Source organism: Staurois parvus, unplaced genomic scaffold (genome assembly GCF_062004578.1).
Source record: "Staurois parvus isolate SC_StPar_1 unplaced genomic scaffold, SC_StPar_1.0 ptg001692l, whole genome shotgun sequence".
Classification (NCBI taxonomy): domain Eukaryota; kingdom Metazoa; phylum Chordata; class Amphibia; order Anura; family Ranidae; genus Staurois; species Staurois parvus.
The window spans coordinates 205,611-225,569 of NW_028319488.1; the positions used below are offsets into that span (position 1 = coordinate 205,611).

At 43.7% G+C, this 19,959-nt stretch overlaps 1 protein-coding gene across 1 annotated transcript in view; it reads left to right on the top strand.

Moving 5' to 3' along the window:
* Positions 1-2,302: 2,302 nt before the first annotated feature.
* LOC149434729 (interferon-induced very large GTPase 1-like) overlaps positions 2,303-19,959 on the top strand; it is a 118,605-nt gene continuing 100,948 nt past the window's right edge. The window contains 4 exon segments of the mRNA XM_089663462.1: positions 2,303-2,594; positions 4,896-5,152; positions 5,154-8,578; positions 8,580-9,292. Of these exon segments, the coding sequence (XP_089519588.1) occupies positions 2,303-2,594; positions 4,896-5,152; positions 5,154-8,578; positions 8,580-9,292 (4,687 nt within the window).

Consider the following 19,959-nt stretch of genomic DNA (forward strand, 5'->3'; position numbering starts at 1 on the left):
CATATCCCTCCCTTATGTATTATACATGGAGATCATATCCCCTCTTATATATTATACATGGAGATCATATCCCCCTTATGTATTATACATGGAGATCATATCCCTCCCTTATGTATTATACATGGAGATCATATCCCCCTTATGTATTATACATGGAGATCATATCCCCCCTTATGTATTATACATGGAGATCATATCCCCTCTTATATATTATACATGGAGATCATATCCCCCCTTATGTATTATACATGGAGATCATATCCCCCCTTATGTATTATACATGGAGATCATATCCCCCTTATGTATTATACATGGAGATCATATCCCCCTTATGTATTAAACATGGAGATCATACCCCCCCCTTATGTATTATACATTGAGATCATATCCCCCTTATGTATTATACATGTAGATCATATCCCCCCTTATGTATTATACATGGAGATCATATCCCCCCTTATGTATTATACATGGAGATCATATCCCCCCCTTATGTATTACACATGGAGATCATATCCCCCCTTATGTATTACACATGGAGATCATATCCCCCCTTATGTATTACACATGGAGATCATATCCCCCCTTATGTATTACACATGGAGATCATATCCCCCCTTATGTATTACACATGGAGATCATATCCCCCCTTATGTATTATACATGGAGATCATATCCCCCCTTATGTATTATACATGGAGATCATACCCCCCCTTATGTATTATACATGGAGATCATATCCCCCTTATGTATTATACATGGAGGTCATATCCCCCCTTATATATTATACATGGAGATCATATCCCCCCTTATGTAGTTATGTTCCAAGACTTTAGACTTTACCTTACACATTAGCCGTGTGTGGGGAACTGTGTCAAACACGTTTGCAAAATCCAAGTATACTACGTCTATTGCCACCCTTCTGTCCAAGTATACCACGTCCACCGCCACCCCTCTGTCCAAGTGTACCACGTCCACAACCACCCCTCTGTCCAAGTATACCACATCCACCGCCACCCCTCTGTCCAAGTGTGCCACGTCCACCGCCACCCCTATGTCCAAGTATACCACGTCCACCCCCACGCCTCTGTCCAAGTATACCATGTCCACAGCCACCCCTCTGTCCAAGTATACCATGTCCACAGCCACCCCTATGTCCAAGTATACCATGTCCACAGCCACCCCTCTGTCCAAGTATACCATGTCCACTGCCACCCCTATGTCCAAGTATACCACGTCCACCCCCACGCCTCTGTCCCAGTATACCACGTCCACAGCCACCCCTCTGTCCAAGTATACCATGTCCACAGCCACCCCTCTGTCCAAGTATAATATGTCCACAGCCACCCCTCTGTCCAAGTATACCACGTCCACCCCCACCGCTCTACCCCAGTATACCGCGTCCACAGCTACCCCTCTGTCCAAGAATACCATGTCCACCGCCACCCCTCTGTCCAAGTATACCACGTCCACAGCCACCCCTCTGTCCCAGTATACCGCGTCCACAGCCACCCCTCTGTCCAAGTATACCACGTCCACCACCACCCCTCTGTCCATGTATACCATGTCCACCGCCACCCCTCTGTCCAAGGTTTTGCTCACCTTCTCATAAAAATAAATCAGATTTGTTTGACAACTTCTGTCTTTCATGAATCCATGCTGTCTGTTGCTGAATGGCTCCGCCCACTGCCCTGAAACTAGGAATAATGCCTTCTGTCTGTTTAAGAAGACTTTACTGAGCTTTGCACTGATTAGTACGAAAGTAAAAGTGTGAAAATTAAATCACAGATTTAAAATCCCTGTATAGGCCAAACTTTGTTTTATTTCTTGGCTAGAAAAAGGGAGGAGTAAAAAATTCAGATGAGTTTTTTTTTTTTGTGTTTCTGCCCCATCAGGTAGAAATCCCTTAAATTCCTGTCCCCGGAGCCACAACAGGAGGTGAGTGAAAATTCCTACAAAGTGAGAGGAATTCCCCTTTTATACAGTTGCCACCTGAATAAATGACCCTCATTGGAAGATTAATTTTCATCTCTTGTTCCTGTGACAATTTAAAAATCTTTTGACTCCCCCTCACTTTAAAGGATGAATCTCCACAGTGGGGACACAGATAGCAATAGAAACCCAGCAAAGGGCCCAACCCTTCCTTACACCATCCAAAATTGTTTTGCATTTACATACACTTTACAGGTAAAATATAGTAAATTGTGTGATCATCAAAAAATACACTATATGTTCAGTTAAAAATGAAGTCGCAGAATAACTGTCTTTGTTATTTATTTTTAGATTCTGAAACAAAGAAATCATGACTTCTGCCACAGATGCCACAAAGATGATAAAACATCTTAGATGGAAATTAATAGAAGTGTTTGAGGAGGACACAGAGGGTTTCTGTGATGAGCTACGATCTCAAGGCCTCATAACCGCGGATGAGATGATTCAACTTCAACATGATGAAGATCCAAGAGGGAGAGTTGAAAAAATGATGAGCATTATAGTTCAGAAAGAAGAACACTGTCAGAAATTCCTGTGTCATCTTGAGAACATGATCCCCAGATTTCCAGCACTGAGTGACCTGTCCCACCACTTTCCAGAAAGTAAGTTATCTGAGCTATAGAAGTATTTTAGGCTGGGGGATCTCATCCTACCTATCCCACCGTACCTTCAGTGTCACTTACAATTCTACTTCCTCTTCTCCTTTTCTTTTTTCCGGATGAGTCTCCCAAGGTTCTGTTTTTGGTTCTATTCTCAATCTACTCCTCCTCCCTGGGTCAGCCTTCCATGGCTTTCAATACCATTTCTATGCTGATGAAACCCAAATCTATCCCTCTACCCCTCAGCTCACAACATCAGTCTCCTCACGCATCACTAAATTACTGACCAACATATCAGACTGGATGTCACATCACTTCCTCAAACTCAATCTATCCAAAACCAAGATCATAATATTTCCTCCCCCGCGTGTCCTTTCCCCTGACTTTTTTTGTCAAGATCAATGACCTAGCTACTAATCTGTCCCTGCAAGCCAGGGTACAAGGTGTAATCCTGGACTCTGAACTTTCCTTTTGGCCCCACATCCAATCACTTTTCAAAGTTTATTGCCTCAACCTCCAAAACATTTCAGAAATATACCCCTTCCTAACCAATGACATCACAAAGCTCCTAATCCACTCCCTGGACATCTCTTGCCTTGACTACTGCAACTTCCTCCTCCTTGGATTACCTTTACATAGGCTAGCCCCCCTTCAGCCCATCATGAATGCTGCTGCCAGACTCATCCACCTTACCAACTATTCAGTGTCTGCCACCCTCTCTGCCAATCCCTCCATTGGCTTCCGCTCACCCAAAAAAATTAAATTCAAAATACTAACAGCTTACAAAGCCATCCACAACTCGGCCCCCAGCTACATCACCAACCTGGTCTCAGAATATCAACCAAATCACACTCTTCGTCCCTCCCAACACCTCCTGCTCTCTATCTCCCTTTTTGCCTCCTCCCATGCTTGTCTCCAGGACTTCTCCTGAGCCTCTCCCATCCTATGGAATTCCCTACACCAATCTGTCCAGCTATCTCCTACTGTGACCACTTTTTGATGATCCCTGAAAACATTTCTCTTCAGAGCTTATCCTGCCTCCACCTAACAACTGCACTTTTATTTTCTCCATCAGCCCGTCCCCCACAGTTATTACCTTTTGTATCACTTGATCCTCCCCTTTTAGATTGTGAGCTCTAATGAGCCGGGCCCTCTGATTCCTACTGCATGAAATTGTATTGTAACTATCAGGGCTTTTTTTCCCGCAGGGGAACGCTGACACCTCCAGCACTAAATGTATGTGATGGCAAGGGGTGATGGGGTGTGCTGGAAGGTCTATTGATGTTGGCTGCTGGGGGATCTATTTTTGCATGGAGGTCTATTGTTGCTAAGGGGGGGAGGTTCTATTGCTTCTGGCTTTGGGAGAATTATTGTATTGCTTATCTTGTTATCATTAATAAATTCCATACAAAGTACTTAGCACCATAAAATTATACTTGGCTCTGTATTCTCTAAAAGGAGCAGTACTGGGAGGTGGGTAGGGGGTGGAACCAAGGGACAGTGCTTGGAGGTGGGGGAAGGCGGAGACAAGAAGTGACTCAGAAGGGGGGCGTTTCTGCACCTATTTTATGAGAAAAAAAACCTCCGGTAACTGTACTGTCTGCCCTCATGTTGTAAAGTGTTGAACAAACTGTTGGTGCAATATAAATCCTGTATAATAATAATTCACTAAGAATTAAGCATTTCATGCATTTTTGCCTTAGAATAGCTCATGATGTAGTCAATTTAATAAAAACATGTTATATTTTAAGAATGAGTTAGATGTTTCTATTTTGCAATATTTAGCACTTCATTTAGTATTATTTTTTGTTGCTTTATCTCAATTTTTATAACATTGTACAACAGTGAGTAGAATGTATTTTGCGGTTTTTTCCATGTGTATTTGGCCATGCATTTTTGCCCATGCGTTTTTGATGTGTTTTGCAGGCTTTTTTAAGGATTTTTTTCAAACTGGACAGATTAAAATGCAAAAAGCATCAAAATCGTATCAAAAACACATAAAAAACACACTACATGCATTTCTGCAGTGTCTATTGTACCAAAACGCAGCGCTTTGCGTTTAAAAAAGTCCCTGCACTTTTCCAAAAAAGGCACAGGTGAAAACTCGAAGATGTGAATGTGTCCCATAGGAGATCATGTTAAATGGACTGCAGTGCGTTTCTGCAAAATGCAAAATGCACTGCAAAACACTTAGGTGTGAACCTAGACTGTTGTATTTATTGTTTTATTTATTGTATTAAACTATTTATACCAGTAATGATTAACATAAGGATATATATTAAAAACATTTTACTCTTTTAACAGATAAATTGAAGATTTTCCAGGAACTTCTTGTCAGATTAAATATGGAGCATTTAAATAATTCCAAACTGACATTGAGTAACATCCTAGAAATCGGAGCAGAGACTCTGAGTGATGTCCATCCCCAGACCATTCAAGATGTTCCGTGGCATTTTTTGAGGAAGCTGATGGCCATGAACAGAGCTGCATTTAATACTCAGTATGGACAAGATACACAAATAATCAATTCCACTGAAAACATGTTTGAGTCAATGATTGAAGGGGTGTAGTTCAATTGAATCCATTCACCCCCTGGATGTCCTCTGTGCTCTCCTCCATTGTTCAGACAGTTTTCTACAACAAGAGATTGTATCTAAATTGTCCATGTGCCAGTTTGCCGTCCCACTCCTTCTCCCTGCTGCTGATGGGTCACACTGCACCCTCATGCTTTGGGCAAAGAGGGACATTTTGAAGAAGTGGAGACCTCAGTCACTGACTGATAGGAAAGGGTTCAGTGAGGAAAATGTGGTGAATATTTCCATGCCTATTTTCTCCTTCATCAGACTGGGTGACACCAAACTATCCAAATCTAAAATCCTGAATCAAGTTCTTAATCCAGCCCAACAACACCAAAACTTCTTCATACACGATGATATGGAGGGAGGAAATATCGAGAGGAAAATATCTGATGGCCTTGTGGAAATGTCCTGGTATTTTCCCTGTGGTAAGTCTGATGTTTTCCCAGAACCCATTGCAGTGACCAACCTACGAGGAGACCTGGAGACCAACATGAACCAATTCACATTTCTGACTCGAGTCTCATCAGCTGTATTTATATTCATTGAAAGTATTTCTCAGATACAATTCAGATTGTTATCATCCTTCAGTAACACTGACTCACAGTTTTATTTTATTGTTACTCCAGAAAAGGGGAAAAAAATAAGTAAGGAGACCTCAAAGCACATAACAAATCTAATGACAATTTTACAGATGAGTGCAACAAATATTATTCTGAAAACCAGCACAGACAATGATGCAGCACTGGTGACAAAAATTCAGAATGGCATTGAGAATGCTTTAAAAAACAGTCAGAAAGAAAGACGAAACCTGTGTAGTGCTACAAATATAACTGAAGGACTTCATATATTTGTTGATGAGAATTCCGCTGAATGTCAGAAAGCAAAAGCAATTGCAAATAATATTACTTCAGTAATAAAAAATGTGGAAGGGTATAAAAAGGAAACATTGAAATTACAGGGAGATCTGTGGAAGGAATTGTCTAAAGTAGAAAAAGAAATTTGCAGAATGACGAGACAAGGGGGAAAAGATGCACAAGAATATCAATCTGAGCTCAAACAACAGATCAGATCACTCCATGAAAAACAATACAAACATGACATTCCTGTAGGCATAGTGCATTTTACTGAAGCAATTACTGACCTCTCCAAGGCTGAAAAACATTATTTCTTGAAATGGATGAAATTTGAACTGGATTCAATTGTAAGAAATAACATTTCCTTGTTGCAGTCTGAATACAAGGCAAAATGTAACAGTAAATCATATACTTCAGAACTTAAGCAGCTGGATCAGAGAATCTCAGACAGTTCTTTAGGAATAGAACATTTCCTACGTGAGCTGGGACAGTTGTATGAGGCTGAGTATTCCACAGTTGTTAACAAACAGAATAATAAAACCACAAGACAATTCACCAAACTTCCAGGAATTGCTGCTGATCTCCTATTAGATGGGTTCCCCTTAGAGTTGATTGATGGTAACGCCTCTAATATTCCATTACAGTGGATAACTGATGTTCTGACTGAGCTAGACAATAAGACAGGAGGACAATGCAAAATGAGAGTAATCACAGTGCTGGGAGTGCAGAGTACAGGGAAGTCCACCCTTCTGAACACCATGTTTGGTCTGCAGTTCCCGGTGGCCAGTGGACGATGCACACGAGGAGCCTTCATGACTCTCCTGAAAGTAAAAGAGAACTTCCAAGAGGAGCTGGGCTGTCACTTCATCTTGGTGATTGACACTGAGCCGCTGAAAGCTCCAGAGTTGGCCTCTTTGGAGGACAGCTATGAACATGACTATGAACTGGCCACACTGGTGGTGGGGTTGAGTGATATCACCATCATCAACATGGCCATGGAGAACCCATCAGAAATGAAGGATATTTTACAGATTGTGGTCCATGCTTTTCTTCGGATGAAAGAAATCAGGAAGAAGCCCAGCTGTCAGTTTGTACATCAGAATGTCAGTGATGTATCTGCTCATGAAAAGAACATGAGAGACAGGAAGAAATTTCTAGAACAACTTGATGAAATTACAAAAGTAGCTGCAAATATGGAGAATAAACATGGAATTACCTGTTTCAGTGATGTGATGGATTATGATCCCGAGAAACACAACTGGTACATTCCTGGACTGTGGCAAGGGGTTCCACCAATGGCTCCAGTAAACTTTGGCTACAGTGAAAATGTTTATGAATTAAAGAAATATTTGCTGGAATTTTTAAAATCTCCAAATTCTAATAGAATTGAATGCAAAATCCCTGACTTCGTCACATGGATAAAAAGTTTGTGGAGCTCAGTGAAACATGAGAAATTCACCTTCAGTTTCAGAAACAGTCTGGTGGCAGAAGATTATACCAAGCTGTCTATGCAATACTCCCAGTGGGAATGGGACTTCACCAAAAAGATCCATAGCTGGATGATCACCAAAGAAACTTACATCAGAAATCAATCCTCAGCCAGTCTCAGTGATGAGATGTACATGCAGTTTAAAGTTGATCTTCAGAGATTACTGTCAGAAGAGGAATATACAATGCTGAAGCTACTGGAAATGTATTTTGACAGCAAATGTGAGAATGTTCATCTCATTGAACGATACAAAGAGGATTTCTTCATAAGTGTGAGATTCCTGAAGAAAGAACTGGAAAGGAAAGCGCTTAATACACTCAATGAGGCAGTTTCAATCCAGAAAGGCAAATTCAAGATTCCTGATATTCAGAAGACATCTCAGAAACTGATCGAGAAAGAAATAACAAATCTCCTAAAAAACTGCAGAGAAAGGAATTGTGAACTTGGTGACATGGAGGCAAAGCAAGAATTTGAAGAGATGTGGAAGAAAACCCTCTCTGATTTACAAATAGAGGAACTGACAAGACGTAACATCGGACAAATGATTCTTCATCAGATTAAGAATGAAATGGGTGTAAAGGGAGGCGGTATTAATGAAGATCTAATCAGTGTGATGAGCTTGGATGACTATGGGATCAATCCATTTGTTCCTGACAAAAGCCACGTTGAAAAGACTTTTTTTTCCTCATATCGCAATGTATTCTTTATAAGTCAGGCATACCTGGACAAGATAGAAGGTCTTGCAATGACTTTAATAGATATGTGTGACACATACATCAAAGAGAAGGCAGGCACCACAGGGGATTATGATGATACTTACTTTCAGGAATTGCTACACATGATCAATTATAAACTCAAAGACAAAACTACTCACAAATGTCACTTTTCTCCCAAGTTTGAGTTAGATGTAAAACTTTTTATCTTTGGAAGAGCATCTAGAGCATTTCAGGGCATACATGACAGGTTCATTCAAGGAAACGACCCCAAAATTTGCCTTGAAAAATTAAAACCTCAATATTTGGCCACATTTAAGAGCATATTCCATGAGAAAGATGAATGTCAGAGCACTAACTGATCATATTCTGTGACATCTCGGCAAGGAAATCATTAATGACATTTTACAAAGTTCTGAAAGTCATATATTTAGCAGCAGAAGTGCATTTCAGTTAACTGTGCTTGAGGGCCTGCTGAAGAAAAAAGAATTTGAATGCTTTTTGTTGTACATTAATCATTAGAAGACCTTTGTGAAAGGCTGGATCCGTCATTACATTATTGAAAAATATCAGAGTCCAGAAACTCTAAACTCCTTCGTAGAAAAGCTTTTATCTCCAATCATTGAAAAAATTGAAGAAGTCCTGAAGAGTGAGGAATGTGTGAAATCAGAGACCATTGTGACATTTCTGGAAAGTTTCTGCAAGTCACTAGACAAAGAAATAGTGATCTCACAGAATAAAATGACAATGATTACTTTCCACAACACAGCAAATGGCAGCCAGTTCTCTGAGGACATTATTTTCTATCTTCCCAGCAAAATGGAGCAAATTTTATCAGACGCAGAATTGTCAGACATTGAACGCCTTCTCTCCAGAGTCACACTAAAGCCTCAGGAGGAATTGTTGAAGAAAGTGATTGGCTGGGATAAGCAGTGTCCATTCTGTAATGTCCCCTGTGAGAATGCTGGTGGTGATCACAAGGAGTACGCTGCATCTCTCCATAGACCTCAGGGACCGGGAGGATACAGATGGGACAAAGATGAAACTTTAGTCAATGACATCTGTGGTCACTATATCCGCTCTCCCCAGACCCCGCATTCTCTATATCCGCTCTCCCCAGACCCCGCATTCACTATATCCGCTCTCCCCGGACCCCGCATTCACTATATCCGCTCTCCCCAGACCCCGCATTCACTATATCCGCTCTCCCCGGACCCCGCATTCACTATATCCGCTCTCCCCAGACCCTGCATTCACTATATCCGCTCTCCTCGGACCCTGCATTCACTATATTGGGTCACCCCGGATCCTGCATTCACTATATCCGCTCCCCGGACCCCGCACTCACTATATCCGCTCTCCTCGGACCCCGCATTCACTATATCCGCTCTCCTCGGACCCTGCATTCACTATATCCGCTCTCCTCGGACCCTGCATTCGCTATATCCACTCTCCCCGGACCCTGCATTCACTATATCCGCTCCCCGGACCCCGCATTCACTATATCCGCTCTCCTCGGACCCTGCATTCACTATATCCGCTCTCCTCGGACCCTGCATTCGCTATATCCACTCTCCCCGGACCCTGCATTCACTATATCCGCTCCCCGGACCCCGCATTCACTATATCCGCTCTCCCCGGACCCTGCATTCACTATATCCGCTCTCCCCGGACCCCGCATTCACTATATCCGCTCTCCCCGGACCCTGCATTCACTATATCCGCTCCCCGGACCCCGCATTCACTATATCCGCTCTCCTCGGACCCTGCATTCACTATATCCACTCTCCCCGGACCCCGCATTCGCTATATCCACTCTCCCCGGACCCAGCATTCACTATATCTGCTCTCCCCGGACCCCGCATTCACTATATCCGCTCTCCCCGGACCCAGCATTCACTATATCCGCTCTCCCCGGACCCAGCATTCACTATATCCGCTCTCCCCGGACCCAGCATTCACTATATCCGCTCTCCCCGGACCCCGCATTCACTATATCCGCTCTCCCCGGACCCAGCATTCACTATATCCGCTCTCCCCGGACCCCGCATTCACTATATCCGCTCTCCCCGGACCCTGCATTCACTATATCTGCTCTCTTCAGACCCCGCATTGACTATATCCACTCTCCCCGGACCCCGCATTCACTATATCCGCTCTCCCCGGACCCTGCATTCACTATATCCACTCTCCTCGGACCCCGCATTCACTATATCCGCTCTCCCCGGACCCGGCATTCACTATATCTGCTCTCCCCAGACCCTGCATTCACTATATCCGCTCTCCCCGGACCCCGCTTTCACTATATCCGCTCTCCCTGGACCCCACATTCACTATATCCGCTCTCCCCGGACCCTGCATTCACTCTATCCACTCTCCCCGGACCCTGCATTCACTATATCCGCTCTCCCCGGACCCCGCATTCACTATATATGGTCTCCTCAGACCTTTCATTCACCAAATCCGCTCTCCCCGGACCCCGCATTCACTATATCTGGTCTCCCCAGACCTTTCATTCACCAAATCCGCTCTCCCCGGACCCTGCATTCACTATATTTGGTCTCTCCAGACCTTTCATTCACTAAATCCGCTCTCCCCGGACCTCGCATTCACTATATTTGGTCTCCCCAGACCTTTCATTCACTAAATCCGCTCTCCCCGGACCCTGCATTCATTATATCCGGTCTCCCTGGACCCTGCATTCACTATATCCACTCTCCTCGGACCCCGCATTCACTATATCCGCTCTCCTCGGACCCCGCATTCACTATATCTGCTCTCCCCGGACCCTGCATTCACTATATATGGTCTCCCTGGACCCTGCATTCACTATATCCGCTCTCCCACAGTACACAGAACACGGAAATGCAATTATTTTAGTAAATATAAACTGCTAAATACCATTTCACATCAGCAGTATATAGCGGTCTTGTAGCAATACACACTAAACTGAGCATGTGCAGAGTGTCTCCACACAATATGTCTTATCAGGGGAACACTGAAAGAAGGGGAGGATCAGAAAAGACAGGACCAAACAGCATTTGTACACAATGCAGAGGATTAACCCCTTAGGTTCCACAGTGAGTATAACAAGCACGCTTTACTGCATCTACAGACTGATTGTACTGTTGGGGGTTTAGTAACACTTGAAGCATTAATCGCTCTGAATTGCACCTATATTATTATTATTATTATTATACAGGATTTATAAAGCGCCAACAGTTTACGCAGTGCTTTACAACATGAGGGCAGACAGGACAAACACAATACAAATAATACAGGAGGATTCAGGGGCCCGGCTCGTTAGAGCTGATAATCTAAGAGATGCATAATATGCCTTTCTGTGCATTGTGACAATGTATGCCGTAACTGTCGTATTACCGCAGGGCACCAGTGTGGACGGGACCTGACTTCTAAGAGTCTTGTGACCACAGGCTGCTTTGTGGAGGAGAGCATTAGGATTAGAGATGAGCGAATCGAACATGACGAAGTGGAATTCGTTCCGAAGATTTGGAAAAATTCGATTCGCGACGAATCCGAAGATTAGCAAACTTCGGATGCACGAATTTTCCCAAAAATGGCAGCGACATGTGTGGCGACGGAGAAAATGGACAGAGAAGATGGGGCGGGGATCTCTGGGAAGGCGCGCAGACAAGGCGCGCTGACCCATAATGCATTCATGACATGTGATCGCATTAGCCAATCAGCAGCCAGCCAGCACTGTGTAATGGTGGAGCTATAAATCGCGGCCATCTTAGAATTCTCCATTAGCCTCCGGTCATTCAAGAGAGACAAACCTGTGTGTATTAAGGGACAGAGTTAGGGCCACAGAGACTTTAGGGCCACAGAATCGTTACTCAGGGACACAGAATCGTTACTCAGGGACACAGTGTCTCTGTCGTCTGCTCACGCTGCTGACGGCTTCCGCTTTTTAACCTAGGCCTGTGTATGGCTTCAGAATACTGCTGCCTACACCGCCACCCTGCGCCATGTGCCTCTGTCGTCTGCTCACGCTGCTGCCAGGTCCATACTGATTCATGGCCCCCTGTACCGGCTCCTCATGAACGTGGTTCAGCGGGTTTGCATCACTTAACGGCAAATCGTTGACAAACGCTGGGACGTTCAGTGTTGTGCGCATTAAGCCAGACACCAAAGGGCAGCACAGACCTGTTATTACTCGCTCAAGCATGGCTGAACAAAACCAGTCTCTACCACAAATTGGACCCAGACCTGCCCAGGGTCTCGTAAGTAGATTGCACGGAGGAGTAGAGTTCGTTATTGGAATTAACTGTGAGGGACTTTTAAACCTAGGCCTGTGTATGGCCTTCAATTGAAGCTGCTTCTGCTCCGCCACTCTGCCATTGGACTCTTGATAGTCGTCTCCCCACGCTGCTGCTGGGGGGACTTTTTAACATAGGCCTCTGTATGGCCTTCAATTTTAGCTGCTTACGCTCCGCCACTCTGCCATGGGCCCCTGTACCGCCTCCTCATGCTGCTGCCAGGCCCGTAATCTGCCACGGGCCCCCGTACCGACTCCTCATGCTGCTGCCAGGCCCGTAATCTGTCATGGGCCCCTGTACCGCCTCCTCATGCTGCTGCCAGGTCCAGAGTGTGTCATGGGTCCCTGTACGGCCTCCCATTGCTGCTGTCTCCATCGCCACACTCTGCCATGTGCCACTTTCAGGTCTCCTCACACTGCTGGTGGGTTCCATTTTGTCATAGGGTGCTGTATGGCCTCCCATTGCTGCTGCCTCCACCGCCACACTGTGGCTCCACACTCTGATTTTGGCCCCGTGACTGCCCAAATGAGTGAAGTGTGCGGTGATTCTAAGATCGACGGCACTCATCTGCATGTCATACTGACTGACAGTATTATTTCTCTTCCCCAGCAGACTCCAAGGGCATTTAAATTAAAGGTACAGTGTTCTGCACTAATATAAAGGCTCTCTGAAGCCTAGAAACACCCTTTTTATAAGTTAAATTCGCAGCGAATATATTCGGCTCGAAGCGAATTTATTCGGCGAATTCGGCGAATCAGCCGAACCAAATTTTTGAATAATTCGCTCATCTATAATTAGGATCTAAGGAGTTGTTTTACCTATCATAACAACTACCCAGGGGCGGACTGACAACTCATGGGGCCCTCAGGCAATAGGGGAACATGGGGCCCCTGTGTCCTTGCCCAAACTCAAAAAAGCCTATGAAAAAGGTACCAGGAGCATCTCGTGGGGCCCCCTACTGACCCCGGGCCCTCAGGCAGTGCCAGAGTTTCCAAATGGTCAGTCCGCCCCTGCAACTACCCCAAACTTTTGTTCATAGTTACTGTACAAAAATGAGAAAGGGAAATGGCCAGGGAAGCAATGACCAAGGAATAAATTCTTAATGAAAAGGAAGCTCACATACAGTATGAACCCCATCACCAAACACTGCCTATCCAAAAGCCATAGCACAGTGCCAGTGTGGGGTCCCTCTCTAATTTCAAGCAATAAAAAATGATCACGATTGATGAAATAATTCATGTGATCTGCTGAAGAGTCATTTCTTTGGTACAAGCAGGTCAATTTAATATGTAATATTTTATTATTTTTGATTATTTAAAAGTTCCATAATTAGGCTGAAAAAGTGATGTATAAAATGGACAAAAAGAAAGCAAAAGCAAATAAAAACGTGCAAAGAAGATCCGTTCCTGATCCTTAAGTAAGCAATCTTTTATACTTTTTTTTTTCAGGATGACAACCCTTTTTTTCCAAACTACTGATTTCAGTAAACGTAGCTCCTGAAGAAACCGTTCTATACAGTAAGGGGCACTGTATAGCTTGAAATTAAACTTTTCCTCCAATCAAAAGGGGGGATAATTCATGTCACATGGCCATTTAAAGGGCATCTAAGATCTAATGCCAAAACCTTTTTTTTTTTTGAGTTAGCAACTCCATCATTAGAAGATTATTTGTCCTAGTGACAACCGGCATTGGGCCTGAAATTGAGGAAAAATCCAAAATTTGAGTTGTCAATGTAACAAAATAGAAAGGAAGTCATTCAAGTTGACACTTTTTGCAGCAACCCCCATCTCATTTCACAGTGAATTCCATCATGAGGAAGGAAGTGAAATTCTCACTAACAGGATATAAATGACCAAAAAAAAAATATGGTAGGTTTTAACCATTTCCTACTCTATACAAAACTCAGAAGTGGCTTTATATATACTTAAAAGTAAGTGTTTTTCACTTGATTTTGTGCGACATTTTTATATTTAGGTGTTTAGTTATCCAACATCAGTTTTTCATAAATCCATACTATAATTTGTGATATTCAGTTCTAGCTAGCCTCCATTTATGAAATGATTTTCTACCACATCTTGTACTGTTTATGACCATTACCATCTCCTCACATATCTCTCCCACATTGGGAGTAAAATCTATAGCTCTATACTTACAGCACCTTTTAAAAATTGCTAACATGATGGCTCTACGTCAGTCTATTGATACCATATCAGTCATTTACAAATGTTTAACAAATGGAAAGAAAGTCTTAGAAATGACCGAGCTTAACTCTTCCACAACTCATGGATGTAAAACGTTCTGAGAACATCAGTCACAATTATTCTGTGTAGTTGTTTCTGAACTTTATCACTGTGAGGTCACAGCAGAGCATTGACCATCATCACCCTTTATAGTACCAGTACCAGCATTGTCCTGAAATGAAATGATATCCTGTGTCTCCAGTGAACTGCCAAGCACTGACATTTTTCAATGTTTTATTCTTTTAATCTGATTTGTCTTACTGTCTCTAGCAAAGTGCCTTCCATGTAAAATTTGTGTAAGCCTAATTTCCTATGCAATTTTCCAGTCTTTGTAACTGTTGAACAATTTATTATTACTTCAAAGTGAATATGTTTTTGCATTATTATTTGTATTATACGTATCCCTGAATAATTCCTTAATACTGCACTTGTTACCCCGAGCAATACATCATGCAATGTGTTCACAATAAATTGATATGGAGCCTTCTAATTAATGTCGGGTCTTTTGTTTACAATTTGAACTCCTTATCTGTGTGCTGAAATGTGCCCCCCCCCCCCCCAAATGGGGGTAATTAGTCGCTTCCCGGCCGCCCTATAGCAGAAATACTGCTACAGAAAGGAACGGGTGTGCAAAATCACATATATATATATATATATATGTGTGATTTTGCATTTCCGGGTAAGGGGCGTGCAAGAGTTACAAGGATCTCCTACGGGGATGAGGACTGTTTTGTTTACTAACAGCCCTCCTCACTGTCAGCTCGGACACACTGCACAACACAGCCATCCAGAGCAGTGTGCTTACAGTGAGCATCAACACACCGCCCCATGGTAAAACACTCCCAGCACACAGTTAACCCATTGATCACCCCTCATGTTAACCGCTTCCTGCCCAGTGCCATTAGTACAGTGTCAGTGCTTTTTTCTAGCACTGATCACTGTATTGGTGTTGCTGGGGATGTCAGTGACACCAAGCCAGTTCCCTTCAGTGTAAGAATGTCTGTCCCACAGTCCCACTATAAGTCGCTGATTGCTGCCATTACTAGTAAAAATAATTTTAAAAAAATCCCAGTATATATACTGCCATTTGTAAACGCTATACCTTTCACGTAAACCAATTAATTTACACATATTGGGATTTGTTTTTAGCAAAGATGTCACAGAATACATTTTGGCATAAAGTTATGACAAAATTAGATTTTTAAAATTTTTTTACTGGACATGTTTAATAGCAAAAAGTCAAAAATATTGTTTTTTTCTCAAACTTGTCAGGCTTTTCTTTTATAGCACGAAAAATAAAAAAAAACACAGGCAATCACATACCACCAAAAGAAAGGTCTATTCATGGGAATAAAAGGACGTAAATTTAATTTGGGTGCAGCGTTGCATGACCATGCAATTGTCAGCTAAAGTTAAGCAGTGCTGTAATGCAAACTATGGCCTGGTCAGGAAGGGGGGGCAATCCTCTGGAGGGCGAGGGGTTAGAACACTGTTCGTTTATAAAGAACACCATGTAATGTAATTACTGTATGTGGTCAATAGAAGAAAGCATTTATTTGTGTTTAATTCACAAAGCTGACATATCAGGATAGGGATAAGTATTTCCAAAAACGTGACAGTTATTTCTATCCAATACTTTTGGAGTCAAATCCAACTCACAATATGACATATTCCTGATTCGCCACCAATTGTTGGAGATCCAATCAAAAAAATTGCAAGCCAGATTAGCAAAATGGCAACAGTGACCTAAGAGATCTGAGAGACTTAATTGGTTATCAGGGTTTCTTATGAAGGCAATCTGACAAAATGCACACTGGTACACCTAGAATCCAGGCCGTGGAGTTCCTGGCAATAAGAAGTGACTACGCAATACAGGGGAACTACCTAAATGGCCAACAAAGGAGTTAGATGTATTTTACATGCAACTAGTTTAAGTACCTGACTTTGTCTTAATAGCCTCCTGTAACCCCTTCTAGAGCACCAGTCAGACTGTGAGAGGAAGGGCAGCACTGCAAACCAATCAGGTAAAGCCACTCATACTTGTATTGATGGTTAATACGCTTACAGAAAAAGAATGAAGAATGAGTAGAGGGATGAGCTCATTTATGCACTGCTGCTCCTTCACTGCCCAGTCAGCAGGCTGAGGGTGTCTCTGACCAGTGTCCTTGATTACACTGTTCTACTGCTGCAGTGGTTGACGATCAGGCTACGCTGTCTGGCAAGGGTACCTGATCCACAAGACTGGTTGCACTAAACTGCAAATTTATTAGCAAGTTGCCACCCTTGGTGTCACGGTCTGGGATCAGGCTCAGATGCCAGTAGCTATAGTAGTGGAAAAGTTCACACAGACAATAGCAGCACAAACAGGTCCTCCTGGCACACGGGCTCACCTGAACTGTGTGGTCTAAGCACTAGCTGGTCATCACCAAGGCACCTGATGGTGGATATGGGTTTTGCTGCATACTAGTACCAGGTTACAGTCCTCAGTATCACCTCACCAGGAAGTGAACAAGCCAGGGTCCAATAGTAGATGCAACAAGTAGGGATTAAGAAGATGTGTAGTCAGTAAACAAGCCAGAGGTTGCTAACAAGTGGTTGCAGGTTGGGATCAAGCAGAAGCATAGTCAAGGAATAAGCCAAAGTCAGTACCAAGTGGTAATGAAGATAGAGACAACAGCAGGAGCTTAACCTCCCTAGCGGTATTCCCGAGTGTAGCTCGGGGTAAAATGTCAGTACCAAAAGCTGTAACCCCGAACTACACTCGGGTTTACCATGCGGCGTTGCTCAGGGAGTCCCTGCAGAGCTTACCTTGTCCTTCGCTCCCACGATGTGTCCCCTGCAGCGTCCCCGGCCATCTCCTCCGGCCGATGCCGGCATTCGGCTTCCGTGTTCCGGTCCCTGTGACGTCGGGATGTACGGGCGCAGGCGGCGGCAGGAAATTTGAAAATTTTAAAAAATGTCATTTTTTTCCAAACAAATTTTACATAGCAAAACATTGCTGTTTCAACCCATTTCACATACATTTTGTCCCGAGTGCTTTGTCCGACGCCCTGCCTGCATTTTGCGTGTTCTTTCTGCCTGGAAACTGAGAAAAGTCCATGGCATCCAAAAAGCGTCCCTTTAGGTCAAAAGCGGTTTTAGACCGGCTAGAGAACAGCGATAGTAAATCAGAACCACTTGCAGAATTGAGTGATAATGATTCGTGGGGGAAATTCCTCATCAGACACTGAAAATGATTCTGCGACTGAGCTCAGTGATGTGCGAACTTGGCGCTATATTTCACATTTCAGTGTTTTTGGTTTGATTAGATTATTGAATTAAATGTATTATTATATTATTATTTTTTATGATTATTTATAGAGATGAGCGAATCGAAGTAGCCGAAGTGGAATTCGAGTCGAATATCGGAAAAATTTTGATTCGTGCCGAATCCGAAAAATAGCCTAATTCGGACGCGCGAATCGAAATTTTTCAGAAAATGGCGGCTGACATGTGCGGCGACGGAGCGGGGATGTCTGGGAAGGCGCGCAGACAAGGCGCGCTGACCCATAATGCATTCCTCAACGACATGTGATCGCATCAGCCAATCAGCAGCCAGCCAGCCAGCACTGTGTAATGGTCAAGCTATAAATAGCGGCCATTTTGGAATTCTTCATTTGCCTGCAGTCATTGAACAGAGGCAGACCGCTCTGTACTAGGGACAGGGACAGAGTTAGGGCCACAGAAACGATACTTGGGGACAGAGAAAAGTTACTTAGGGACAGAGAACCATTACTCAGGGACACAGAATTGTTAATGAGGGCCACAGAATCGTTACTTAGGGACAAAGAAACGCTAGTTAGGGCCACAGAATTCATACTCAGGGACAGACAGAATTGTTACTGAGTGCCAGAGAATTGTTACTTAGGGCCACAGAAACGTTATTAGGGCCACAGAATTGTTACTCAGGGACAGACAGAATTGTTACTGAGTGCCAGAGAATTGTTACTCAGGGACAGACAGAATTGTTACTGAGTGCCAGAGAATTGTTACTTAGGGCCACAGAAACTTTAGTTAGGGCCACAGAATTGTTACTCGCACAGACACAGAATTGTTACTCGCACAGACACAGAATTGTTACTGAGGGCCACAGAACTGTTACTTAGGGCCACAGAATTGTTACTCGCACAGACACAGAATTGTTACTCAGGGCCACAGAACTGTTACTGAGGGCCACAGAACTGTTACTTAGGGCCACAGAATTGTTACTCGCACAGACACAGAATTGTTACTGAGGGCCACAGAACTGTTACTTAGGGCCACAGAATTGTTACTCGCACAGACACAGAATTGTTACTCAGGGCCACAGAACTGTTACTGAGGGCCACAGAACTGTTACTTAGGGCCACAGAATTGTTACTCGCACAGACACAGAATTGTTACTCGCACAGACACAGAATTGTTACTGAGGGCCACAGAACTGTTACTTAGGGCCACAGAATTGTTACTCGCACAGACACAGAATTGTTACTCAGGGCCACAGAACTGTTACTGAGGGCCACAGAACTGTTACTTAGGGCCACAGAATTGTTACTCGCACAGACACAGAATTGTTACTCAGGGCCACAGAACTGTTACTGAGGGCCACAGAACTGTTACTTAGGGCCACAGAATTGTTACTCGCACAGACACAGAATTGTTACTCAGGGACACAGAATTGTTACTGAGGGCCACATAACCGTTACTTAGGGCCACATAAACGTTAATCAGGGACACAGAATTGTTACTGAGGGCCACAGAACCGTTACTTGGGGCCACAGAAACGTTAATCAGGGACGCAGAATTGTTACTGAGGGCCACAGAACTGTTACTTAGGGCCACAGAATTGTTACTCGCACAGACACAGAATTGTTACTCGCACAGACACAGAACTGTTACTGAGGGCCACAGAACTGTTACTTAGGGCCACAGAATTGTTACTCGCACAGACACAGAATTGTTACTCAGGGACACATAATCGTTGAATTAAAGAGTATGTCAGACAACATGCAGAGGAGTGGCAGAGGAGGCAATGTTTTAGGAGCGAGCAGACGTGGCAGCAGAGGAAGGGGTCGAGGCAGCACTATTTGCAGCCAGAGGCCAGTGCTCCCGGTGTCATCCAGCGGTCGTGTCTCCACCGACAACCCTGCCGTCATTGATTGGTTGGCTCGGTCGTCTTCCTCTTCCCAGGTCAC